The 27,131-nt window shown below is 47.6% G+C and overlaps 1 protein-coding gene across 2 annotated transcripts in view; it reads right to left on the reverse strand.

The window, feature by feature from the left end:
* Window positions 1–2,407: 2,407 nt before the first annotated feature.
* Window positions 2,408–27,131, reverse strand: part of ccdc13 (coiled-coil domain containing 13) — an 80,711-nt gene continuing 55,987 nt past the window's right edge. Inside the window, exons 12-15 of one of the 2 annotated variants that reach the window (XM_085987440.1) lie at window positions 21,380–21,499; window positions 21,061–21,215; window positions 8,274–8,388; window positions 2,408–3,948 (exon numbers count right to left, since the gene is read on the reverse strand). In XM_085987440.1, coding sequence (XP_085843566.1) covers window positions 3,792–3,948; window positions 8,274–8,388; window positions 21,061–21,215; window positions 21,380–21,499 — 547 coding nt within the window. In that variant the 3' untranslated portion in view covers window positions 2,408–3,791. Of the gene's footprint in view, window positions 3,949–8,273; window positions 8,389–21,060; window positions 21,248–21,379; window positions 21,500–27,131 lie in introns of those variants that run through there. The other variant, XM_085987441.1, reaches the window with a different exon arrangement.

The raw sequence follows: 27,131 nt of genomic DNA on the forward strand, positions 1-27,131 counted from the left end.
CTTGAACTGTATAAAACACTAGTTAGGCCGCAGCTAGAATACTGCGTACAGTTCTGGTCACCACATTGGCTGGGTTTGTTTTCTTTGGAACAGAGGAGGCTGAGGGGAAACCTAATTGAGGTGTATAAAATTATGAGGGGCATAGCTAGAGTGGATAGGAAGGACCCATTTCCCTTAGCGGAAGGGTCAATAACCAGGGGGCATAGATTTAAAGTAATTGGTCGGAAGTTTAGAGGGGATTTGAGGAGAATTGTTTTTCACCCAGAGAGTGGTGGGGGTCTGGAACTCACTGCCTGAAAGGGTGGTAGAGGCAGAGACCCTCATCGCATTTAAAAAGTACTTGGATATGAACTTGAAGTGCCGTAACCTACAAGGCTACGGACCAAGTGCTGGAAAGTGGGATTAGGGTGGAGAGCTCTTGGTCAGCCAGCACAGACGAGATGGGCCGAATGGCCTCCTTCTGTGCTGTAAATTTCTATGATTCTATGAACAGGAGGAGGCCATTCAGCCCCTAGAGCCTGTTCCGCCATTCAATTAGATCATGGCTGATCTGTATGTTAACTCCATCTACCTGCCTTTGCTCCATGTCCCTTAATACCCTTACCTAACAACAATCGATCAACCCTCAGGTTGGAAATTTTCAACTGACCCAGCATCCACAGCTTTTTGAGGGAGTTCCAGATTTCCACTACCCTTTGTGTGAAGTGCTTCCTGACATCACCCTTGAACGGCCTGGCTCTAATTTTAAGGTTATGGCCCCTTGTTCTGGCCTCCCCCACCTGAAGAAATAATTTCTCTCTATCTACCCTACAAAATCATTTAATCATCATAAACCACCTCAATTAGATCACCCCTTAATCTTCCATACTCAAGGGAATACAAGCCTAGTCTATGTAACCTGTCCTCATAATTGAACCCTTTTAGTCCCAGTATAATTCTGGTGAATCTGCGCTGCTCCCCCTCCAAGGTCAGTGTATCCCTTCCTGAGGTGCGGTGCCCAGAGCTGAACGCAGTGCTCCCGATGGGGTCTAACCAGAGCTCTGTACAGCTGTAACATTACTTCCACCCCTTTGTATTCCAGCCTCTTGAGATAAAGGCCAACAATCCATTAGCCTTTTTCATCATTTTTTGTACCTGTCCACTAGCCTTTAGTGATTTCTGTAAATGGAACTCTAAATCTCTCTGCCCCTCCGCAGTTCCTAGTTTCTTATCATTTAGAAAATACCCTGATCTATCTTTCTTAGGTACAAAGTGGATGACCACTCACTTCCGGACATTGAACCCCATCTGCCACAGTTTTGCCCATTCAGAAATTAATCTATCCATGTCCCTTTGCAACGTTCTGCTTCCATCTACACTACTTACTGTACCATTTAATTTAGTGTCATCAGCAAACTTGGATATACGGCTTTCTATTCCTTCATCTAACTCATTGATAAATAGTGAAAAGCTGAGGCCCCAATACAAATCCCTGGGGAACATCACTAGTCATATCCTGCCAAATGGATTAAATACCCATTGACGTAAGAAAACTACTAGGCACTTGGTCTAAGCGTTAAACAAAGCTTTAATCAACTGTTTTACAACATGAAGGTCTAGTTGTGTCCTTCACTAGTTCCTGTTAAGAATGTCTTGCGCAAGCTGGGCCCGTGCCCGAGTATTTATACTCTCCCTGGACAGCGCCGCCCGCAGGCTGCTCAGTATCATTTCATTAGTCTTTCTTTTATGAATGACTGATTCATGTCACCCATTATCCCTACTCTCTCTTCTACCTCCAAACCAATTTCCTACCTGTGTCAATAGGTTGCCTCCAATTCTATGCACTTTCATTTTTGTTAACAGTCTCTTATGTGGAACCTTATCGAATGCCTTTTGGAAGTCCATATAAATAACATTCATAGGCACTCCCTTCTCTACCATGTTAGTAATCACCTCAAAAATTCAACTAGGTTAGTTAAACATATCTTTACAAATCCACGCTGGCTCTCTCTGATCAGTTAATATTTGTCCAAGTGCTCAGTCACCCTGTACTTAATAACTGATTCTAGTAACTTCACCACAACAGACATTAGATTAATAGGTCTATAATTTCCTGGTTTCTCTCTCCCACTCTTCTTAAATAATGGCGATACTTCGGCAATTTTGCAAATCAAGGGGACAATTCCTGAATCGAGAGTGTTTTGGAAGATCATGACTACAGCAACTGCAATTTCTTCACCTAGTTCTTTTAATACCCTGGGATGAAAACCATCAGAGCCTGGAGATTTATCTATCTTCAGTCTCATTATTTTCTCCATTACCATTTTTTAAACTTACATTAAATCTAGTAAGTTCTCCCCCTTGATTTATTTCTTGTATCTTCGATTGGCATTTTGTATCATAAAGCAAGCTGCATAAACGCTTCCTGTTACATAGCATGAAGGTACATTTATTTTTAAATGAGGTTAATATATTTGCACATTTACATGCAGCAATCTGCCTGCATTTCTTCGGAGTGTACAAGTGTTCACCGAGGTGAACAGTGCTGGGGAATTGCTTTCCTCCTGCCATGCGGATATTGGGCGGGCGCAGCAAGGGCCAGGTGCAATTCAGAGCCCCCCTGGCAATATAATCTCAATCCCGATGCATGAAGGAATGTCCATGTTTTATGCACTCCAACCTTCTGGCATTGAGGAGGAAGATTGCTGAATTGGTGGCAGCCTGTTCAGACCAGTTTTGTACCCTCAGCAGCTCTGTAGTGGAAAGTACATGATGGAGACTGACCTGTGTTTTTAGTAACTCCAAACTACCGTGTTTCTCCCTTTACACCCTAGAGAAATGGAAAAACAACATAGAGCACTGCAGGTGACAGTAAAGGTTTCCAGGTGGGAGCTTGAGAAAAGAACACACAGCTGGCATTGATCATGCAAAGAAAAGTGACTTGGATTCACCCCTACTCTACAAAATGGGTTCCTGTTGGGATGATTGCAACACTGGACTTGATTTTATTTTTTTTAGAAACCTGCATCACCAAAAAAAAAATGTTTTCTGAATATGGAAGCCAATATTGAGGTATCAGCAAGATAAATCATTTTCTTGTCTGCTTGTACCCTGCAAGACACAGGACAGACTGGTCACATCAACTGTAATATTGAAAGTCTGCTTTCTATAGGGTAGACCAGTAGTCTTCAATATGTGGTTGCACACAGCAATGTGACAAGTGTTTTTTTTTCTATATAGAGTTAACTTTAACAATAATTGCTATGCCTATTCTAAAGATACAATTCTTACAAACCAATTTTAAGCCTTTTCTTTGAAATGCAGGTGGAAGAAAATAATAGCTAGCCCCCCAACCCTGCCCCCCACCCACCAAATATGGCTGTATGTGCTCCCAATTGTTTCCTGCATTCGTTATCCCTCCTGGTACCATTACTGCAGTTGATCAACACTTGGGACGGACTTTTGGCTGGGATAGTGAAAACAGAAACCTTGGGAGTCATTTAAGAGACAGTTGGATACTGTGATGGGAGCGAACCGCAGATGGGTTGAGTGACCTGCCTCGGTTATCATCTTGCGTGAATCTGACTCCTCCGTCCTTTGACTTATAAAAGGCTTGAGTGAAGCCAAATGATTGTCAGACAATCACTCAATTAGCCCAATGTCTAGTTTGTAATAGTCCAGGCTGATGCGGTCCTGAATTGGATTTGTTCTTTTCTCTTTTGACCCTGTCTGTTCTCCAAATGCCAGAGCATTATTTTGGATACCTCCGCAACACTAAATCAAGGAATGTTTCTTCAGTTGAAGTAGCCGATTTAATTTTTTTCTTTGTGCTGTCGAAGAGCCTGTAGGAAGACCTGCTTCACCTGGCCCATCGTGTCATGATACAATTTCAGGTCTTCTTCTTTGGCTTTTAAAGTGCTTTGCAAAGCCGCCTTTAAGGCTTCATTCTCATCCATCTGTATGGCAACTCTGAAATCAAAAAGAAACCACAGCTTTACCTTCAGATTAATCCACCAACCTAAACTGAGAACCTGAAAGGAAAAAAATTACAGGGCTATGGGGAAAGAGGAGGAGAGTGGGAGTAATTGGACAGCTCTTTCAAAGAGCCGGCACAGGCACGATGGGCCGAATGGCCTCCTTCTGTGCTGTATCATTCTATGATTCTATGAGGTAGGTGTCAGTCGTAGCTCAGTGGGTAGCACCCTCGCTTGAGTCAGAAGCTCGTGGTTTCAAGCCCCACTCCAGAGACTTGAGCACATAATCCAGGCTGATACTCCAGTGTAGTACGGAAGGAGTGTTGCACTGTCAAAGGTGCTATGCTTTGGACGAGATGATAAACCAAGGCCCCTTCTAGTCACTCAGGTGGACGTAAATGATCCCAAGGCACTATTCAAAGAGCATGGGAATTCTCCCCGTGTCCTGGCTCATATTTATCCCTCACTCAACACCATCAAATTCAGATAATCTAGTCATTTATCTCATTGTTGTTTGTGGGACCTTGCTGTGAGCAAATTGGCTGTCACATATTACAACAGTGACTACATTTCAAAAGTACTTCATTGGCTATGAAGCACTTTGATCAGTGAAAGGTTCTATATAAATGCAAGTTTTTTTTCTTTCTAAATTTCTTGGAAAGCAACTATGGGATCCAGGGCAATTTGGCACATTGGATCCAAAACTGGCTTAGTGGCAGGAGGCAGAGGGTGATGGTCGAAGGTTGTTTTTGTGACTGGAAGCCTGTGTCCAGTGGTGTACTGCAGGGATCGGTGCTGGGTCCTTTGCTGTTTGTAGTGTACATTAATGATTTAGATATGAATGTAGGAGGTATGATCAGTAAGTTCGCAGATGACAAAAAAATTGGTGGAGTGGTAAATAGTGAGGAGGGAAGCCTCAGGCTACAGGACGATATAGACGGGATGGGTAGATGGGCAGAACAGTGGCAAATGGAATTTAACCCTGAAAAGTGTGAGGTGATGCATTTTGGGAGGACTAACAAGGCAAGGGAATACACAATGAATGGTAAGACCCTAGGAAGGACAGAGGATCAGAGGGACCTTGGTGTGCATGTACATAGATCCCTGAAGGCAGCAGAACAGGTAGATAAGGTGGTTAAAAATGCATATGGGATACTTGCCTTCATTAGCCAAGGCATAGAATATAAGAGCAGGGAGGTTATGATGGAGCTGTATAAAACGCTAGTTAGGCCACAGCTGGAATACTGTGTGCAGTTCTGGTCACCACACTATAGGAGGGATGTGATTGCATTGGAGAGGGTGCGGAGGAGATTCACCAGGATGTTACCTGGGCTGGAGCGCTTCAGCTATGAAGAGAGACTGGACAGGCTGGGGTTGTTTTCCTTAGAGCAGAGAAGGCTGAGGGGGGACCTGATTGAGGTGTACAAAATTATGAGGGGCATAGATAGGGTAGATAGAAAGGAACTTTTTCCCCTTAGTAGAGGGGTCAATAACCAGGGGGCATAGTTTCAAGGTAAGGGGCAGGAGGTTTAGAGGGGATTTGAGGAAAAACTTTTTCACCCAGAGGGTGGTTGGAGTCTGGAACTCACTGCCTGAAAGGGTGGTAGAGGCAGGAGCCCTCACAACATTCAAGAAGCATTTAGATGAGCACTTGAAACGCCATAGCATACAAGGCTACGGACCAAGTGCTGGAAAATGGGATTAGAATAGACATGGCTTGATGGCCGGCGCGGACACGATGGGCCGAAGGGCCTCTTTCTGTGCTGTACAACTCTATGACTCTATGATTACTGCCAGAAACACGAATGCTTGAAATGTGCAATAAGAAATGAATGCAGGAAATACACAGCAGGCCCGTCAGCATTTGAAAGAGAAACACGGGTTTACGTTTTGGATGGGACCTTTCATTCCCCTTCAGATACTTTCCTGTATTTTGTGTTATTATTATTAATTTTTACTTCAGTCTGAAGGTTTAAGGCTGAAAACTATGGAACAAGTTAAATGAATAAGAAAACATAAGAAATAGGAGCAGGAGTAGGCTATACGGCCCCTCGAGCCTGCTCCCCCATTCAATAAGATCATAAGATTATATAGCGCCTCTCATGACCACCAGACGTCTCAAAGCGCTTTACAGCCAATGAAGTACTTTTTGGAGTGTAGTCACTGTTGTAATGTAGGAAACGCGGCAGCCAATTTGCGCACAGCAAGCTCCCACAAACAGCAATGTGATAATGACCAGATAACCTGTTTCTGTGATGTTGATTGAGGGATAAATATTGGCCAGGACACCAGGGATAACTCCCCTGCTCTTCTTCGATGGCTGAACTTCGACATCAACTCCACTTTCCCGCCCTATCACTATATCCATTGATTCCCTTAGAAGCGAGGATGAGGAAAGAAGTAGGAAGAAATGAAAGGGAAATGGAAAAGAAAATTTAAGCCATCCCAGTGACAATCCTGAACATAATGCAGGACCACGACCTTTTAAACAGTCTGCATCCTACAGACTCTCATCCACTTGTGATTATTGGGTGGCCACATTAACAGACCAGGTAGCCAAAAGGAAACATTTTAAACTGATGTTGTTATATGAGCTGTAGCCGTCACCTAAGGGAAACATTTGTATGGGTACCGGTTCCAGCCTCAAAAACAGGCCATCGTTGCTACCAGAACAGCTCAATACATGGAGCCCTGTGATTGAAAGCATCAATCAAGATCCTTGAATCACGCCTATGTCCCTTTTATTGATCCGGTCTGGGGTCCTGATAGAACACTTGTTCTTTATTGAGTGCAGTACTGCAGTAAAATAGAGGGGACCTTTTCCGATTCGTATCGGTAAGATTTGGCTAAAGTACTACAGTACAATATTTGAATAAGGGCATTGTATACGCACACTGTTTACTTTTTATAAAAGAAACCAAATTATATATTGAACAGTTAATCTGGCTTTAAAATAAAAAAAATCAATAGTTTATAGCGTGGGATTTACAACCAGTCTGAATTGCAAAACAAGTGACACTTTGAATGTGAGTCAAAGAATTGAGCTGCCGGTGTGGGTTAATTCATCAGAGTGTCGAGTGCAGCTGTACAGCTGTACAAGGCTGCTTTATTAACCTCTAAACAGGGGAATCAAATGTTAAAGAGATTTATTTGCACTCTCAAAACACCATACAAAGTCACCAATATAATGAGTTGCCACGTCTACCTGAGTGTAGTATTTCTGCACCATGTGAGGCTAAATTCAAGCTTAGATTTGCTGTACAGGGTAAAGGAAGCTTATGATCATCCACACTATTAATGGAATGCTAATTTAAAAAAAATTGTATTCTACATTTACCTATTGTGTGTTCTATTTATCGGAGTCCAAAACATTAATGCAAGAACCTGTTCTGGCATAATCCTCTTGTCCAAAAGGCCCAAACAATCTCCCAGTAGGATAATGCAGATCAGTGACAGTGAAGCACCCCATTGACAACCACCACCAATGTGACTACTAGTAGGCAGGAGTCTCCCATTGCCCGTCCCCATTCCTACGTGACTGCTAACAGGCAGGAGCCTCCCATTGCCCGGCCCCATTCCCTGACCTCCATCCTGCGTGACTGCTAGTAGGCAGGAGCCTCCCATTGCCCGGCCCCATTCCCTGGCCTCCATCCTACATGACTGCTAGTAGGCAGGAGCCTCCCATTGCCCGGCCCCATTCCCTGACCCCCATCCTACGTGACTACTAGTAGGCAGGAGCCTCCCATTGCCCGGCCCCATTCCCTGACCCCCATCCTACGTGACTACTAGTAGACAGGAGCCTCCCATTGCCCGTCCCCATTCCCTGACCTCCATCCTACGTGACTACTAGTAGGCAGGAGTCTCCCATTGCCCGGCCCCATTCCCTGACCCCATCCAATATCACCACTCGTAGGCAGGAGCCACTCATTGCCCGTCCCCATTCCCTGACGCCATCCAACTAAACACACAACATACCCTCAAAATAAGCATTGGTGGGCAGAGCTGTAAATACGGACCCGGTATGCTGCATTTCTGAGTCACTGCAAGGCAGGTACCAGCAAGCCAGTACCAGTTCGGCATTTTGTGTCAGATGCAAGATCGCACTTGCACTGGTGTAATTTCTTCTTCCAGCTCAATCTGTGGGAGATACCCCATAAGCTGCAATTTCATATTTTCTCAGTGATTTCAACAGAAAAAAAATGGCAGAAATATATTTTCATAAAATTACCCCACCACATTCACGTAACAGTGTAACGCTGCAACCGGAACAGATTTTGTCACAAGGACATGGACTACTTTAAAATACAAAAGTCTTCTTACCGTATATGCAGTTCTTCCACTTGAATATCCGAAGCTACGGCCAATGGCCTCCCTGGAGACAGATCTCTGCCAGCGCACAGGCTCTGGTGCTGATGGCTAGTGCTGGCAGTTAAACCTTCGTTTAGGAAAACAAAATAGCTGTGTGAGTTTTACTTTAGCAATCATCAGAGAGAGATGGGGGTGAAATTGGACATGGAAGGGTTCGCAAAACAGGCGGTATCGCATCGGTTACCCGTTAGACGTCCCGCCCGATATTCAGTTCCATTGACTTCACTAGAGCTGAATATCGGGCGTGTCTTATAACGGGCGGCAAACATGATTCCACCTGTTTTGCATCCCCGACAAATGTCCAATTTCACTTCTACAGCTCTGTACGCTCTTTAAGAGCCATGGAAATAAAATATTTTGACCTAACGTTACTATCACTGTTAGGATAAAATTTGGTTATGGGGATATAAAGGGGTGGGCCTCAATATCTGACCGGTATAAGATGTCTGAAAGGTACCATTCGGTCTTGTTAGGCTGGAAAACAAACACAAAGCACCGTGGGATACTTGGCTATATTAACCCTTTTTAAACTAACATAAATAAATTTAGCTGACCAAAGACATTCTGAAGTGTTACTTGTGGTTACACTGAGTAACTGTTTAGAAAGAACCTGTTCTTGGAAGAGATAAGAGAACAAAGGCACGATTAATGAATAGCAGCAAGTAAGGCCATCAGCAGGCTAATAACTCACTGTGGCTTTGTAGTCATCCAGCCATGTCTCTGCTGAAAATACCTTCCCATACTGATAACAAGAGTAAGAGGCAGCTCAGGAATACAGAAGTTAGAATGAAGCCTCTGCAGTCCATAAGTTTCTTACTGACATATCCAGAGGGTACTCGAGTTCAAAGGACAGACCTAATAGTTGATTGATTAATCATGTAAACCAATGAAGTATCAATATTCTCATGTATACACCCCCATTAGTAATGAGTGGGTGTTGTCTAATAAACTGTATAAACTAAGCTGTATTGTCACTTTTTCCCTTGATGTCTCTAGCTAAGGGTAGCTGAGATAGTTCTCTCGTGTGCACTCGTAATAAAACTATTGATCTGGGTAACACCTGAGTCTGTTAGTTCTATTTCACCTTCCAGATTTTCCTCGCTTACAATCACAACCCCGCCACCTGGAAGGGAATCAGAATTAACATCCAAGTTTGTGATAGTTAGGAGAAAAGATGAGAAACTTGGTTTTCTTAAGCCTTGAAAGGAGGTGGCAGAGAGGGGACCTTAAAGCGTTATTGAAGAAATTAAACTGGATAGAAAAAGGTAAATATGCAGCACATTGTGGGATATAATGTGGGAAAATGTGAGGTTATCCACTTTGGTAGGAAGAATAGTAAAGCAAAATATTATTTAAATGGAGAGAGACTACAGAATGCGTGTCCTCTGGGTGTCCTTGTACATGAAACACAAAAAGTTAACATGCAGGTACACCAAGTAATTAGGAAGGCAAATGGAATGTTGGCCTTTATTGCTTGGGGGGGATGGAGTATAAAAGTAAGGAAGTCTCGCTACAACTGTACAGGGCGTTGGTGAGACCGCACCTGGAGTACTGCTTACAGTTTTGGTCACTTTATTTAAGGAAGGATATACTTCCATTGGAGGCAGTTCAGCGAAGGTTCACTAGGTTGATTCCTGAGATGAAAGGGTTGTCTTATGAGGAAATGTTGAGCAGGTTGGGCCTATACTCATTGGAGTTTAGAAGAATGAGAGGTGATCTTATTGAAACATACAAGATTCCCGATGGCCGGGGAGTCCAGAACCAGGGGTCACAGTCTAAGGAGAAGGGGTAAGCCATTTAGGACAGAGATGAGGAGGAATTTCTTCACCCAGAGAGTGGTGAACCTGTGGAATTCTCTACCACAGAAGGCAGTAGAGGCCAATTCATTAAATATATTCAAGAAGGAGTTAGATATATTTCTTAAGGCTAAAGGGATCAAGGGATATGGAGAGAAGGCAGGGACAGGGTACTGAACTTGGATGATCAGCCATGATCTCATTGAATGGCGGAGCAGGCTCGAGGGGCCGAATGGCCTACTCCTGCTCCTATCTTCTATGTTTCTATGTTTCTATTCTGAGTGGGCTTGACAGGGTAGATGCTGAGAGGATGTTTCTCCTCGTCGGGGAATCTAGAACTAGGGGGCATAGTTTCAGGATAAGGGGTCGCCCATTTAAGATGGAGATGAGGAGGAATTTCTTCTCTCAGAGGGCCGTGAATCTTTGGAATTCTTTACCCTAGAGAACTGTGGAGGCTGAGTCAATGAAGGCCGAGATAGACAGATATTTGAGCTACAGGGGAGTCCAAGGTTATGGGGAGCAGGCAGGAAAGTGGAGTTGAGGCCAAGATCAGATCAGCCATGATCTTACTGAATGGCGGAGCAAGCTCGAGGGGCCCAATGGCCTGCTCCTGCTCCTGTTTCTTATGTTCTTGTCATGGTACACTTTGATAGAAGGACAAAAAGACACAGGTTCAAAGTGCTGAAAGGCAAAGTTAGGACTGATGCCAGAAGTCCTTCATATGGAGCGATCAATGCTTGGGATGGATTCCTGGGTGGGATCGGGTGGGCAAAACCCTTGCACTCATTCGAGAAACACTTGAGGGTGGGCATGTAGGTTTCTCTAGATAGATGTGCTAGGATGGGCAGAATGACATTCCTTATCCTGTTTATTTTCTGGTATTCTCTGCTGCCCGTATCCTAACTCACAGCAAGTCCCGTTCACTCATCGCCCCTGTGCTCACTGACCTACATTGGCTGTGGGTCCAGCAACACCTGGAATTTAAAATTTGCATTCTTATGTTCAAATCCCTCCGTGGCCTCGTCCCTCCCTATCTCTGTAATCTCCTCCAGCCCCACAACCCTCCGAGATCTCTGCGCTCCTCCACTCCTAGCCTCTGGTACATCCCCGATTTACATTGCCCCACCATTGGCAGCCGTACCTTCAGCTGTTCAGGCCCAAAGCTCTGGAATTACCTCCCCAAACCTCTCCGCCTCTGCAGCTCCTTTAAGACGCTCTTTCTTCAAAGACATACATCTTTGACCAAGCTTTTGGTCACCTGTCCCTAAAGCTCCTTATGTGGCTCGGTGTCAAATTTTGACTGATTATGCTCCTGTGAAGCGCCTTGGGACATTTTACTACATTAAAATCGCTATATAAATCTAAGTTGTCGCTGATCTTGTGGGAAAAAAAATCCATATGATTATTACATTTCTTTTTCCATGCTCAAAGTGAGACCATTATTCTACTCTGGATTTAGTGACTCTGCTGCTCAAATCTGAAGAAAATCCCCTACCACGCCGCACCAGTGCTAACTTTCAATTTCCAGCATTATTGATCTGTGGTAGTGTTGTGCTGTGGACTGATATCTGCAGTGAGGCCGAGCGAGATGTGGACAGCCAGAGGTGAAAGCCGAGTATTGTCACCAAAGTCACCTTCTCTTCCACAGCAGAGTTCCGTCGCTGCACTTCACAAGTGAACACATCCAGTAAACACGTCCTGTTAGCTGTGCTTTTACAATCTCACATTTTGTCTTTGAGAGTTTATTTTTTTGAAATGAGTTACTATCTGATATTAAAGCTGTACAACTTCATATGAAACATAGAAGATAGGAGCAGGAGTAGGCCATTCGGCCCCTCGAGCCTGTTCCGCCATTCAATGCGATCATGGCTGATCATCCAAATTCAGTACCCGGTCCCTGCTTTCTCCCCATACCCCTTGATCCCTTTAGCCTTAAGAAATATATCTAACTCCTTCTTGAATATATTTAATAAATTGGCCTCAACGGCCTTCTGTGGTAGAGAATTCCACAGGTTCACCACTCTCTGGGTGAAGAAATTCCTCCTCATCTCAGTCCTAAATGGCCTACCCAATATCCTTAGACTGTGACCCCTGGTTCTGGACTCCCTGACCATCGGGAACATCCTTCCTGCATCTAGTCTGTCTAGTCCTGTTAGAATTTTATAAGTTTCAATGAGATCCCCTCTCATTCTTCTAAACTCCAGCGAATACAAGCCCAATCGACCCAATCTCTCCTCATACGTCATTCCTGCCATCCCAGGTATCAGTCTGGTGAATCTTCGCTGCACTCCCTCCATGGCAAGAACATCCTTCCTCAGGTAAGGCGACCAAAACTGCACACAATACTCAAGTATGGTCTCACCAAAGCCCTGTACAACTGCAGCAAGACATCCTTGCTCCTGTACTCGAATCCTCTCGCTATGAAGGCCAACATACCATTTGCCTTCTTAACAGCCTGCTGCACTTGCATGAAGAATGTTAAAATTCTGGACATTTGTCAAAGAAAATAATTAAAATGAGTGAGTTTTGCCAGTTCGCCCCCCACAGTAAATGTAGTCACCTTGTACCCATCCAACTTGCTTACTTTGGGTTGTCACCTGCTGACAACACCAAAAGCAAACAGGGGGCAGGATAAGGGCAGAGCAGGGATGGATCTATAGCTCCAGTTCTCATACATTATCTGATAAAAAAATTCACTGAACAGCTTAATAGTCTCAATAATTAATGCTCCCACATCACAAGATGCGAAAATAAATGGAAAAAAAATTGTCTTGCATTCCCTTGATGGTTCAGCGAGTTTATCCAGTGAGTACCTGAGCTAGAGAGAGCAGGAAGTCCCAGGTTCAATGTCCAGACTGTGCTGAGTTCCAGATCTCAGCCAAGGAGGTGGTTGGAACAATTCGAATTGGTTTCAGAATGCCAGGTTAAGAGAAGTGAAAAATGTGACGAGATCCGGCTGCTGAACATCACTCAGTGACCCCTCCTGGAAGTGCGTGTGTGGGGGGAATTTTAATCTAACTCGCCGGGCGGGAGCCTCACGAGATCGGGTGGAGCGGCGGTTTTACACCCCGCCCAATATTACTCTCCATGGAGAGTAAAATCAGGTGGAGGTGTAAAACCAACACTGCACCCGAACCCGACAGTTTCCACATGGCGGGTTAGGTTAACATTGCCCATGTGTCTGTATGTCAGGTAAAGGCAGGATTGCATTTAGCTGTGATGTTCTCTTGTGTCATATAGTTATCACCAGTCATTGAGGCCAGTAGGATTAGCCCAGTAACTGGACATGCATCCTGCACCTAAGATGCGTTGAGAGAATTTGCTGTCTGAGGCACTGCTAACAGTTTAGTGTTACAAGAGTTTCAAATGTAAGTTTCAGTCTGTATGTATGCCATGCTGTTTTATGGGCATCAATGCATGCTAAGCACAGAAAAGGTCTGTAAGGTGGCAAGAAAGTCTTAAAGGGGCAAGTAGCAAAAGAGTGACAGCCTCCGAGGGCGTACTTCCTGGGTATGTATACTTGGACGAATCCTCGTTATAGGAATCCTCTAGTTAGCATTATCTTGACGCCTTTCCTCGGGTCTACCATCTACTTCCAAATTTGCAGCCAGGTGGCCCGACGGGGCAGAGAGCAATTGCCCTGCCAGCCAACGCCAGTCAGATATTTCAATGACTCTTCTCTGGGAGGTTGCCCTTGACAACCGACGGTGGCAACTCTCCATCACCGCCTTGAGGGAACCATCTGCAAATATGCCAGTGTGCTTTCCAAGCCCTCCGCTGGAGAGAATTAATGTCTCTTCAGTTCATGTGAAATGGGAGTTTAACTTAGAATGTTTATTGGCTTGAATTTCAAAATGGTTATTTCGTTTTTTAAATCAATGTTTTTTATTTGCAGGTCATGAGGGAAACCTTAAATAGGACTTTTGCTGCAGCTTGCTCACCACTGCATTTGCAACTGACTGACTGAGGTTGCCTTGTACTAAAATTTCACTGCCTTTCAGATCACAGACCTAAAAAAAAATTCTGCTTTTATGGGCTAAATGCAAAGGAACATAGGAACACAAGTAGACCACTAAGGCCCTCGAACCTGTTCTGTCATTCAATTAGATCGTGGCTGATCTGTATCTTAACTCCAATGGGATATCGGGTGGGAATGTGACATTGAGGTTGAAGATCAGCCATGATCTTACTGAATGGTGGAGTAGGCTCGAGGGGCCACATGGCCTACTCCTGCTCCTAGTTCTTATGTTCTAATTACCCGCCTGGTTCCACATCCCCCAATACCCTTACCTAACAAAAATCTATCAATCTCTGTTTTGAAATTTTCAAGTGACCCCCCCCAGCCTCAACAGCTTATTTTGGGGGAGAGAGTTCCAGATTTCCACTGCCCTTTGTGTGAGGAAGTGCTTCCTGACATCACCCCTGAACGGCCTAGCTCTAATTTTAAGGTTATGCCCCCTTGTTTTGGACTCCCCCACCAGAGGAAATAGTTTCTCTCTCTCGACCCTATCAAATTCTTTAATCATTTTAAACACCTCACTTAGATCACCCGTTAAACTTCTATACTCAAGGAAATACAAGCCTCGTCTAGTGAATAAGATGTGAAGACTACCTTTACACAGGAGGGCTATGGGGAAAGAGCAGGGGAGTGGGACTAATTGGACATAGATAGGACAAGGAAAGAGGTTCTGCTAAGGGAGTATGAGCAGCTAGGGGCCAAATTAAAAAGCAGAACCACAAGGTTAATAATCTCTGGATTACTACCGGAGCCACGAGCAAATTTGGCTAGGGTAAATAAAATCAGAGAGTTAAATGCGTGGCTCAAAGACTGGTGTGGGAGAAATGGGTTTTGCTTCTTGGGACACTGGCACCAGTACTGGGACAGGAGAGAGCTGTTCCGTTGGGACGGACATAACTTGGCCAGTGCTGGGGCTAGAATCCTGGTGAATCGAATAACTAGAGCTGTAGAGAGGGCTTTAAACTAATTAGTCGGGGGGAGGTTTCAAGAGAGCGAAAAATAAAAATGTCAGCGGAGAAGGCAATAGAGCAAGGTAGCAGTGGGGGAATTAAAAACCAGAGCGTGTCAGGAAGGGACAGAATATATAAAGATAAAGGTAAAGTAGTAAAGGGGGTAAAAGCAGGAATAAATTGTCACAAAACATATTTAAAAGTTCTTTATCTGAATGCACGCAGCATTCGTAACAAAATAGACGAGTTGACGGTACAAATAAGTACACATGGGTATGATCTGGTGGCCATTACAGAAACATGGCTGCGAGGTGACCATGACTGGGAACTAAACATCCAGGGGTATTTGACTATTAGGAAGGACAGACAGGAAGGAAAGGGAGGTGGGGTGGCTATGTTAATAAAGGATGGAATTACTGCAATAGTGAGAAATGATATTGGGTCAAAGGATCAGGATAGTGAAACAGTTTGGGTGGAGATAAGGAATAATAAGGGGAAAAAGTCACTAGTGGGCGTAGTCTATAGGCCTCCTAACAGTTGCAACTCTATTGGTCGGAGTATAAATCAGGAAATAGTTGGGGCTTGTAATAAGGGAACAGCTATAATCATGGGAGATTTTAACTTTCATATTGACTGGACAAATCAAATTGGGCAGGGCAGCCTTGAGGAAGAGTTCATAGCGTGCATTAGGGACGGGTTCCTTGAGCAGTATGTTACTGAACCAACCAGGGGGCAAGCAATCTTAGATCTGGTCCTGTGTAATGAGACAGGATTAATAAAAAATGTCCTAGTAAAGGATCCCCTTGGAATGAGTGACCATAACATGGTTGAATTCCAAATTCAGTTGGAGGGTGAGAGAGTTGGATCTCAAACCAGCGTGCTAAGCTTAAATAAAGGAGACTATGAAGGTATGAGAGCAGAGTTGACTAAAGTGGGCTGGGAAAATAGATAAAGGTGTAAGACGATACAGGAGCAGTGGTGTACATTCAAGGAGATATTTCACAACTTTCAAGAAAAATATATTCCACTGAGGAAAAAGGGGCATAAAAGAAAAGACAGCCATCCGTGGCTAAGTAAAGTAATAAAGGATAGTATCCGACTGAAAACAAGGGCATATAAAGTAGCCAAATCTAGTGGGAGGATAGAAGATTGGGAAGCATTTAAAAGCCAGCAAAGAATAACTAAAAGATTAACTAAGAAAGGGAAGATAGATTATGAAAGTAAACTAGCAAAAAATATAAAAACAGATAGCAAGAGTTTCTACAGTTATATAAAAAGAAAAAGGGTGGCTAAAGTGAATGTTGGTCCCTTAGAGGACGAGACCGGGAAATTAGTAGTGGGGAACATGGAGATGGCAATTACGCTGAATAAGTATTTTGTATCAGTCTTACAGTACAGGACACTAAAAATATCCCAACACTGGACAAACAGGGGGCTATGGGGGGGAGGAGCTAAACACAATTAAAATCACTAAGGAGATGGTACTCGGTAAGATAATGGGACTTAAGGCGGATAAATCCCCTGGACCTGATGGCTTACATCCTAGGGTCTTGAGAGAAGTAGCGGTAGGGATTGCGGATGCATTGGTGGTAATTGTCCAAAACTCCCTGGATTCAGGAAAGGTCCCAGCAGATTGGAAAACTGCTAACGTAACGCCCTTATTTAAAAAGGGAGGTAGACAAAAGGCTGGAAACTATAGACCAATTAGCCTAACATCTGTGGTTGGTAAAATGTTGGAGTCCATTATTAAGGAAGCAGTAACAGGACATTTGGATAAGCATAATTTAATCGGACAGAGTCAGCATGGTTTTATGAAGGGGAAATCATGCTTGACAAATTTGCTCGAATTCTTTGAGGACGTAACAAACAGGGTGGATAAAGGGGAACCAGTGGATGTGGTGTATTTGGACTTCCAAAAGGCATTTGACAAGGTGCCACACAAAAGATTACTGCACAAGATAAAAAATCACAGGATTGGGGGTAATATACTGGCATGGGTGGAAGATTGGCTATCTAACAGAAAACAGAGAGTTGGGATAAATGGTTCATTCTCGGGTTGGCAATCAGTAACTAGTGGTGTTCCGCAGGGGTCAGTGCTGGGACCCCAACTCTTTACAATCTATATTAACGATTTGGAGGAGGGGACCAAGTGCAACGTATCCAAGTTTGCCGACGATACAAAGATGGGAGGGAAAGCAGTGAGTGAGGAGGACATAAAAAACCTGCAAAAGGACATAGACAGGCTAAGTGAGTGGGCAGAAATTTGGCAGATGGAATATAATGTTGGAAAGTGTGAGGTTATGCACTTTGGCAGAAAAAATCAAAGAGCAAGTTATTATCTAAATGGAAAGAGACTGCAAAGTGCTACAGTACAAAGGGATCTGGGGGTCCTGGTGCATGAAACACAGAAGGTTAGTATGCAGGTACAGCAGGTGATCAGGAAGGCCAATGGAATCTTGGCTTTTATTGCAAGGGGGATGGAATATAAAAGCAGGGAAGTCTTGCTTCAGTTATACAGGGTACTGGTGAGGCCACACCTGGAATACTGCGTACAGTTTTGGTTTCCATATTTAAGAATAGATATACTTGCTCTCGAGGCAGTTCAGAGAAGGTTCACTCAGTTGATTCCGGAGATGAGGGGGTTGACTTATGAGGAAAGGTTGAGTAGGTTGGGCCTCTACTCATTGGAATTCAGAAGAATGAGAGGCGATCTTATCGAAACATATAAGATTGTGAGGGGGCTTGATCGGGTGGATGCGGGGAGGATGTTTCCACTGATGGGTGAGACTAGAACTAGGGGGGCATAATCTTAGAATAAGGGGCTGCCGTTTCAAAACTGAGATGAGGAGCAACTTCTTCACTCAGAGGGTAGTAAATCTATGGAATTTGCTACCTCAGAGAGCTGTGGAAGCTGCGACATTAAATAAATTTAAAACTGAGATAGACAGTTTCCTAGCTGATAAGGGAATTAAGGGTTATGGGGAGCGGGCAGGGAAGTGGACGTGAGTCTAGGTTCGGATCAGCCATGATCCTATTGAATGGCGGAGCAGGCCCGAGGGGCCGTATGGCCTACTCCTGCTCCTACTTCCTATGTTCTTATGGATAGCTCTTTCATCTGGCCTGTGCCAGCTCTTTGAAAGAGCTATCCAATTAGCCCCGAAAATGTTATCTTTTCCAAGTATATATCTAATTCCTTTTTGAAAGTTTCTAATGGATCTTCTTCCACCACCCTTTCAAGCAGCGCATTCCAGATCACAACAACTCACTCCATTAAAATAACTTTCCTCATCTCCCCTCCGGTTCTTTTGCCAATTATCTTAAATCTGTATGCTCTGGATACCGACACTCCTGCCAGTGGAAACACTGTAGCTGAGGCTTAACCCAACAATTTTAATGTTGTTCCAGTTTTTGCAACAACAAAAATAATCTGTCCCCAGTTGATTAAACCCAATAGCCGCTCCTGTGTAATAGTAGTCGTCACATCTGGCTCTTGGCCTAGTCACACTTGTATTTCTTATTCACTGGTTTGTCTTGTTAGAACTGCATCAGTCAGGAGATTGGAAATGCTGGGTCATTGGTGGATAACTCCTCAGTCAGAACACCAAGTTGTGTTGGGAAAAGTAATGTGAGATATATGCACCTGCTGGGAATGTGGATTTAAACATGATGGGGGAAAAACTGGGTTGCTTTGCACCTCCCGTGAGCACCCCAGGGGGGTGCTAATGGGGTGCAAAGCACCCAACGCCCGGGCGCGGCGCCGCTAATGCCTCCCGCGAAATTCAGTGGGAGGTTAGCGGCGGCAGTAGCCGGTAGTGCCCCGTGGCGCTGCACCACCGGCGATGACATCATCACCGTGCGCAGCGCCCCGGCCGCAAACTTCGGTCGCGCCCCCTGACCTACCGCCGGACGCTATGTCCGACAGGGTCAGGGTGGTGTTTTTGCAGCCGCTGTGGCGCTAATTAAAGGGCAAGTGTCGGGGCAGCTATTTCTTTTGGGCCGCCTGCCAGCACCTGCCCCCTTTCGCCTCCTCATGCGGGGTGACGGCCGCGATCGGTCAGCCCGCCACACCTCTTGAGTTCCGGGCTCTTTCCCCGCTCCCCAGTGGTCCAGCAGGGCCCCGGTGCATGCTGCGCTAGGCCCCTCCCCTTTAATCAGGGGAGGGAGGCCTGTAATACCGTGGCGCGACGTGCCGACACGTATGGCGTTGTTGCACGTAGCGCCGCGATATTCAACGGTAGCGCCCCAAGAGGGATGGGGAGCGCTTCCAGTAGCGTCCCGCCTCCTGCTTGGGGCACTACCACTCAATTTACGGCGCGGGGGTGCTAACTTTTCCGGCGAAGTTAGCGCCCAAAGAGAGTGCGACCCAATTTTTCCCCCTATATGTGGCCCCCGAGGCCCCATGATTCGCATCCCATGATGACAAACGCTTGGACACCCCGGCTTTGAATCATTTCTTTGATTTCACGAGAATGATAACGGGGCTGAAAGGGTTAAATTATGAGGACAGATTGCATAGACTAGGCTTGTATTCCCTTGAGTATAGAAGATTAAGGGGTGATCGAAGTGAGGTGTTTAAGATGATTAAAGAATTCGATAGGGTAGAGAGAGAAACTATCTCCTCTGGTGGGGGAGTCCTTCTGTGCTCTATCACTCTATGATTCTATGACCGAGCTGCCTGGCCTTTAAAGGCCGGATTTCCAGGATTCCGGAGTCGCATGTTGGGCATCCCTGATTTAAAGGACTTAAAACGTGCCAATCACTCAGCGTGTGTACAGTGCAAAGTGCCTTAATTCACTGTGTTCATAACCTTGTGATCTGTCACTTTTTAAATGTAGGTAAAACTATGCACTGAAACCTTTAAAAAAACTGCATTACAACAGTGACTCTACTTCAAAAGTACTCCATTGGCTGTAAAACGTCGGGACATCCCGAGGATGAGAAAGGCGCTATATAATTGCGAGTATTTCTTTTTTTTTGGCATGGTCTGACAGCTGCAATTCCATTTTTATACCCAATCATATAGTTCTTTTAAATTCGTTTATGTGATGTGGGCGTCGCTGGCAAGGCCAGCATTTATTGCCCATCCCTAATTGCCCTTGAGAAGGTGGTGGTGAACCGCCTTCTTGGACCAGTCCATGTGGTAAAGGTACTCCCACAGTGCTGTTAAGGAGGGAGTTCCAGGATTTTGACCCAGCGACGATGAAGGATCGGCCGATATACTTCTAAGTCAGGATGGTGTATGACTTGGAGGGGAACTTGGAGGTGGTGGTGTTCCCATGCGCCTGCTGTCCCTTGTCCTTCTACGTGGAAGAGGTCGCGGGTTTGGGAGGTGCTGCCGAAGAAGCCTTGGCGAGTTGCTGCAGTGCATCTTGTAGATGGTACACACTGCAGCCACGGTGCGCCGGTGGTGGAGGGAGTGAATGTTTAAGGTGATGGATGGGGTGCCAATCAAGCAAGCTGCTTTGTCTTGGATGGTGTCGAGCTTCTTGAGTGTTGTTGGCACTGCACTCATCCAGGCAAGTGGAGAATATTCCATCACACTCCTTACTTTTGCCTTGTAGATGGTGGAAAAGCTTTGGGGAGTCAGGAGGTGAGATACTCGCCGCAGAATACCTAGCCTCTGACCTGCTCTTGTTGCCACAGTATTTATATAGCTGGTCCAGTTAAGTTTCTGGTCAATGGTGACCCCCAGGATGTTGATGGTGGGGGATTCGGCGATGGTAATACCGTTTTAACAGTAAATGCAGCATAGAGGGGTCAGAAAAGGAAACTATGGTGTCTGCTTCAAGTGGCATGGTTGAGATTCAGAAATCGCTATAGTCAGAGCTACTAGGGGTGTGAAGCAGTGTCGACTACTCTGTGTCACAGCGCTTCAGAGCACTGGATCACCCCAGGCTGTCTGAAGTTAGAAAGTTAGATTGTTTCTGCAGGGTCCAGTTGGATACTTAGGCATAAGACTCTAACAATGCACTTACATGCTTTGTTCTTATTGGCAGGCTTTTTGGCGTCATGGGTCTTTCCCGCATCCAATTTGGCTTTTCCAAGTTGTTGCTCCAAAGTCACAGACCACCGGCGCTGTTCTAGAAGCTTCTGCTCAGCCTCCAAGATCTTGTCATTGCTATCTGCTAGCCTAAAACGTAGTCGGTGATGTTGGCATCAGCTCTTTTAAAGCGAGACAGATTCCTCAAATTAAACTTGAGACTGAAATCATTATCGCGCACTTGCTGAATCCCAGTGTTAAAAACTCCCTGAAAAGATCAAACAATCTTCCACCAATTCATGCCTTGATCTTACCTCTTCTGCAGGATGGTAATGAGCTCTGTTAGTTTGTCCCTTTCTACTTCTGCGGCTTGGTAAAAAGCCTTGTACTCTGTGCACTGTAACTGCAGAGCTTTCGCATCAATTCCATTTACGCTGTGGAGAACAACAAACACGCAAAGGCCCACACAGCCTCATTTATTTTAAATTTATACAGTATTTGGTGAAATTTTGTGTTCAGGGTGCTCATTTTTTTCTTTTTGCCACCCAGTATGAGCATAAAGCATAGTGGGATCAGATGCAGACTAGAGCTCCCTCTATACTGTCTTAACAACGTACCTAAACTTCAACCTGGAAAAGTACCTCTAATGCACCAGTCGGAATAGACCACTCCCTTGCTCTTTCCCCACAGCCCTGCACCATTCCCAATCCAGTCGTAGCCAGAGAATCACCTGCAATGGCTTCTTTCAACTCCCACACCGTTACCTCTGGTGTCCCCCCAAGGATCTATCCTTGGCGCCTTCCTATTTCTTATCTACATGCTCCCCCTTGGCGACATCATCCAAAAACACAGCGCCAGGTTCCACATGTACGCTGACGACACCCAGCTCCACCTCACCACTACTTCTCTCGACCCTTCCATTGTCTCTGATTTGTCACACTGCTTGTCTGACATCCAGTACTTTTTGAGCAGAAATTTCCTCCAACTAAATATTGGGAAGACTGAAGCTACCTGTCCCGCCACAAACTCCGTTCCCTACCCACATCCCTCTCCCTGGCAACTTTCTGAGGCTGAACCAGACTGTTCTCAATCCTGGTGTCGTATTTGACCCCGAGATGAGATTCTAACCACATAGTCACTCCATCAGCAAGACTGCATGATGTGCCTCAATAATTCCGAGACTCGAAGGTAGCAGAACAAAACAAGGCTTTTATTAACTTAGAACGAAACACGTAAGCGAGAGAGATGTCGTCCTTCTGGAGATTGGGGCTAGACTGAAGCTAGCTTACAAACGGGGCCAGGTATGGGCGGAGCCCTACACACAGCACATTCCAGCACATTCCAGTATACAATACAGCACATTCCAGTACACAATACAATGAGGTCTGGGGGAAGGGAAATGACACTGAAACCGATCTCAGTCACAGGCAGTGATGAATGGAAATATTCCACCTCTGTAACATTGCTCGACTCCACCCTTGCCTCAGCTCATCTGCTGCTGAAGCCCTCATCCATGCCTTTGTTATCTCTAGACTTGACAACGCTCTCCTGCCCGGCCTCCCATCTTCCATCTATCTATCTATCTATAAAAGCGGTACTTCTGTCTGTCCTTCCGTCTGTCTGTCTGTCCGGCTATACACTCTCAAGTTATAGAGCATACCTACACGTGCGTTACATCAAAAGAAAGCTTACGATTCCGGAACGGTCATAAGCATATTTACTTTTCGGTGAGACAAAAATTGCGCCTATGGTATCCAAAAAACGTTCAAAATTCCACTCATTAGCCGCTCATTAGCATCGAGTGACGTCAAGGTCGACCAATCGTACGGTCGAGCGACCCGACGGTCGACCAATCGCTGCGTCGCAGGGGTGGGTTCATAGCGTGTGCAGGCGGGCCATCCTAGAGTCGAGTGACAGGACGATTGACCAATCCTACACTTCAGTGACCTGACGGTTGACCAATCGGTGCGTGTGTGGGCGGGCCTTATCGTTCTGAAATGAGGTGAGTGGCCGCCATCTTGATTCCAAACTGTTCATTTCTTTTTCCCACTTTCTGCGTGTTTCTTTTCAAATCTACATTTCCAGCAAAAAAAAAGTTGCTTTTGAAACACAAATTGTTTTTTAAAAAAGTTAATTAATTTGTAAATCTTTTCTCTAACCTCTATAATTTTCCTACCTTTCACCGTTTTTCCAGGCCTCGAAGCCTGGGCCTCTGTTGCCCAGCTACGCCCGAGCTAGGCACCTCCCGTCGCGATCAACAAAAGGCCCGCGATCGCCGCCATCTTTGTGAAGGCTGGAGGGGGCGGGCCTGAGCCGAGCGTCGCCACCGCCGCCAACTTAGTAAAGGCGGGCGGGGCGGGAGTCAGCGCACGCGTCAACTTCCGCCCGGAGCGCGACTTGAGTCCGGCCGGGCCTCACGCGGTAGGTTGCGCGGCAGCGTCTCTCTCTCTGGTCTTGAAGCCGGCTCGGGCGGGGCTGGGGAGGGCGGAGCTCGGGAGCGCGGGGGGGCGAGGCTCGGGAGAGTGGGGCTTGGGGGGGCGGGGCTCGGGAGAGCACGCGCGCGGGGCTTGGGAGAGCGCGAGCGCGGGGCTCGGGAGAGCGCGAGCACGGGGCTCGGAGGGGCAGGGCTCGGGAGAGCGGGAGCGTGGGGCTCGGGAGAGCGGGAGGGCGGGGCTCGGGAGGCCGGGGCTCGGGCTGAGCCATGTCAGTGCATGGGGCGGCACGGAGCTCCGCGGAGCCATCACCGCAGAGGGGAAAGGGTCTGCTAGCTCCCCCCCTCCCTTTCTCCCCCCCTCCCCCCCAACACCCACCCTCCCCCTCCCCCCCTCCCCTCCGCCCCCCCTCTCCCCTCCCTCCCCCACTCTCCCCTCCCTCCCCTTCCTCCCCCTCCCCCTTCCCCTCTCTCTTCCCCCCAGTCGCTCTCTCTCTTCCCCCCAGTCGCTCTCTCTCTTCCCCCCAGTCGCTCTCTCTCTTCCCCCCCAGTCGCTCTCTCTTCCCCCAGTCGCTCTCTCTCTTCCCCCCAGTCGCTCGCTCTCTTCCCCCCCAGTCGCTCTCTCTCTTCCCCCCCCAGTTGCTCTCTCTCTTCCCCCCCAGTCGCTCTCTCTCTTCCCCCCCAGTCGCTCTCTCTCTTCCCCCCCAGTCGCTCTCTCTCTTCCCCCCAGTCGCTCTCTCTCTTCCCCCCCAGTCGCTCTCTCTCTTCCCCCCAGTCGCTCTCTCTCTTCCCCCCAGTCGCTCTCTCTCTTCCCCCAGTTGCTCTCTCTCTTCCCCCCCAGTCGCTCTCTCTCTTCCCCCCAGTCGCTCTCTCTCTTCCCCCCCAGTCGCTCTCTCTCTTCCCCCCAGTCGCTCTCTCTCTTCCCCCCAGTCGCTCTCTCTCTCTCTTCCAACAACAACATGCCCTCAAAAAATCCTTGGCACCGCCGGGCACTTCAGCTAGTATATATAAAGCGGTTTGTCTCTCTGTCTGTCTGTCTGTCCGGCTATACAATCTAAAGTTATAGAGCGTACCTACACATATGTTATATCAAAAGAAAGCTTATCATTAGGGGAGTCTAATAGGTGTATTTACTTTTTGGTCAGACAAAAATTGTTCAGGACAGTATACAAAAAAGGTTCAAAAAACGGCAACATTCCGCTCATTAGCATTGAGCGACGTGATGGTTGACCAATCGTACAGGGGATTAACCTGATGGTTGAACAATCGGTGCGACACGGGGGGGGGGGGTTCATTGTGTGTGTGGGCAGGCCTAATCCTTCTGAGCTGAGGTGAGTGGGCCGCCATCTTGATTTCTAACTATTGATTTATTTTTCCCACTTTCTGTGTGTTTATTTTTCCCACTTTCTGTGTGTATGGAGGGGAAATTATTTTAAAAAAAAGTAAATTAATTTGTAAATTATTTTTTCTAAGCTGATTAATTTTCCTACTTTTCACCCTTTTTTTCCCTCTTGACTCGTTGCCTCCGCCAGGCGCCGCAACCTTGGAGGGTTACCCCACCTGCAGGTCTCGAAGCCTCGGCCTCTCCTCGCCAGCTACGCCCGAGCTAGGCACCGCCCGTCCCGCTGGGCCGCCCCGCGATCGCCGCCATCTTGGTAAAGGCTGGCGGCGCGGGGCTGAGCCAAGCGTAGCCATCGCCGCCATCTTAGTAAAGGCTGGCGGGGTGGGAGTCAGCTGTGCGCGTCAACGTCGGCGGCGGCCCGGAGCACGACCTCAGCTAAGGTGAGTCCGGCTGGGCCTCACGCGCTAGGCCGCGCACCGGCCGGCCCTGAGGCGATGATCTGCACACGGGGGGCTTCGGCAGACAGAGAGGGAGAGGGAGGGACAGAGAGGAAATCAGGGAGAGACAGGGGAGGGAGAGGAGAGGGGGGAGCGAGGAGAGGGGGGGAGAGGAGAGGGGGGAGGGAGAGGAGAAGGGGGAGGGAGAGGAGAAGGGGGGAGGGAGAGGAGAAGGGGGGAGGGAGAGGAGAAGGGGGGAGGGAGAGGAGAAGGGGGGGAGGGAGAGGAGAGAAGGGGGGAAGGGAGAGGAGAAGGGGGGAAGGGAGAGGAGAAGGGGGGGAGGGAGAGGAGAAGGGGGGAGGGAGAGGAGAAGGGGGAGGGAGAGGAGAAGGGGGGAGGGAGAGGAGAGGGGGGGAGGGAGAGGAGAGGGGGGGGAGGGAGAGGAGAGGGGGGGAGGGAGAGGAGAGGGGGGGAGGGAGAGGGGGGAGGGAGAGGGGGGAGGGAGAGAGGGAGAGGGGAGGGAGAGGGGGGGAGGGGGGAGGGAGGGGGGGAGGAGGGGTGGGGGGGGAGGAAGGGAGAGGAGAGGGGGAGGGAGAGGAGAGGGGGGGAGGGAGAGGGAGGGGGGAGGGAGAGGGAGGGAGAGGGGGAGGGAGGGAGAGGGGGAGGGGAGAGGAGAGGGGGAGGGTGAGAGGGGAGGGAGGGAGAGAGAGTAAAGCAGGGGGAGGGAGAGAGAGCGGGGAGGGAGAGAGAGAGAGAGAGGGGGAGGGAGGGAGAAGGAGAGAGAGGGGGAGGGGAGAGGAGAGGGGGAGGAGAGGGGGGACGGGAGGGGAGGGGAGAGGAGAGGGGGGAGGGAGGGAGAGGAGAGGGGGAGGGAGGGAGAGGAGAGGGGGAGGGAGGGAGAGGAGAGGGGGAGGGAGGGAGAGGAGAGGGGGAGGGAGGGAGAGGAGAGGGGAGGGAGGGTGAGGAGAGGGGCAGGGAGGGAGAGGAGAGGAGATGGGGATGGAGGGAGAGAGAGGTAAAGCAGGGACAGACAGGGGAGGGAGAGAGGGGTGAGGGAGGGAAGAGTGATGGGGGTGGGACAGGGAGGGAGAGCTCGCCTTCTCCTTCCTTCCTTCCTTTGCAGGGGTCCATCGGGCTAGGCCTGAGGCACTCCTTCCCCCCCCTCTCTCTCCAGGCTAATCCCGAACTAAATTCCAGCAGTCTCTCTCTCTCTCTTCCCCCCCGTCTCTCTCTTCTCCCCCCCCATCTCTCTCTTCTCCCCCCCCATCTCTCTCTCTCTCACTCCCCCGTCTCTCTCTCTCTCTCTCTTCCCTCCAGTCTCTCTCTCTCTCTCTCTCTCTTTCCCCCCCAGTCTGTCTCTCTTCCTCTCTCTTCCCCCCCCAGTCTCTCTCTCTTTCTCTAATCTTCCCCCCAGTCTCTCTCTCTCTTCCCCCCCAGTCGCTCTCTCCCCCCCCCCGTCTCTCTCTTTCTCCCCCAGTCTCTCTCTCTCTCTCTTCCAACAACATGCCCTCAAAAAACCCTCGGCACCGCCGGGCACTCCAGCTAGTATTCGATAAACGTGAGCTCATCCAAAACTCTGCTGCCCGTATCCTAACTCGCACCAAGTCCCGTTCACCCATCACCCCTGTGCTTGCTGACCTACATTGGCTCCTGGTCCGGCAACGCCTCAATTTTAAAATGATCATCCTTATTTTCAAATCCCTCCATGGCCTCCTGCCCCTCCCCATCTCTGTAACCTCCTCCAGCCCTACAACCCTCAGAGATCTTTGCGCTCCTCCAATTCTGGCCTTTTGCCTAATCCCCGATTTTAATCGCATCCACCACTGGCAGCCGTGCCTTCAGCTGCCTAGGCCCTA

Source organism: Somniosus microcephalus, chromosome 5 (assembly GCF_052327205.1).
Source record: "Somniosus microcephalus isolate GS21.2 chromosome 5, FLI_Smic_1.0, whole genome shotgun sequence".
In the NCBI taxonomy this organism is placed as follows: Eukaryota; Metazoa; Chordata; class Chondrichthyes; order Squaliformes; family Somniosidae; genus Somniosus; species Somniosus microcephalus.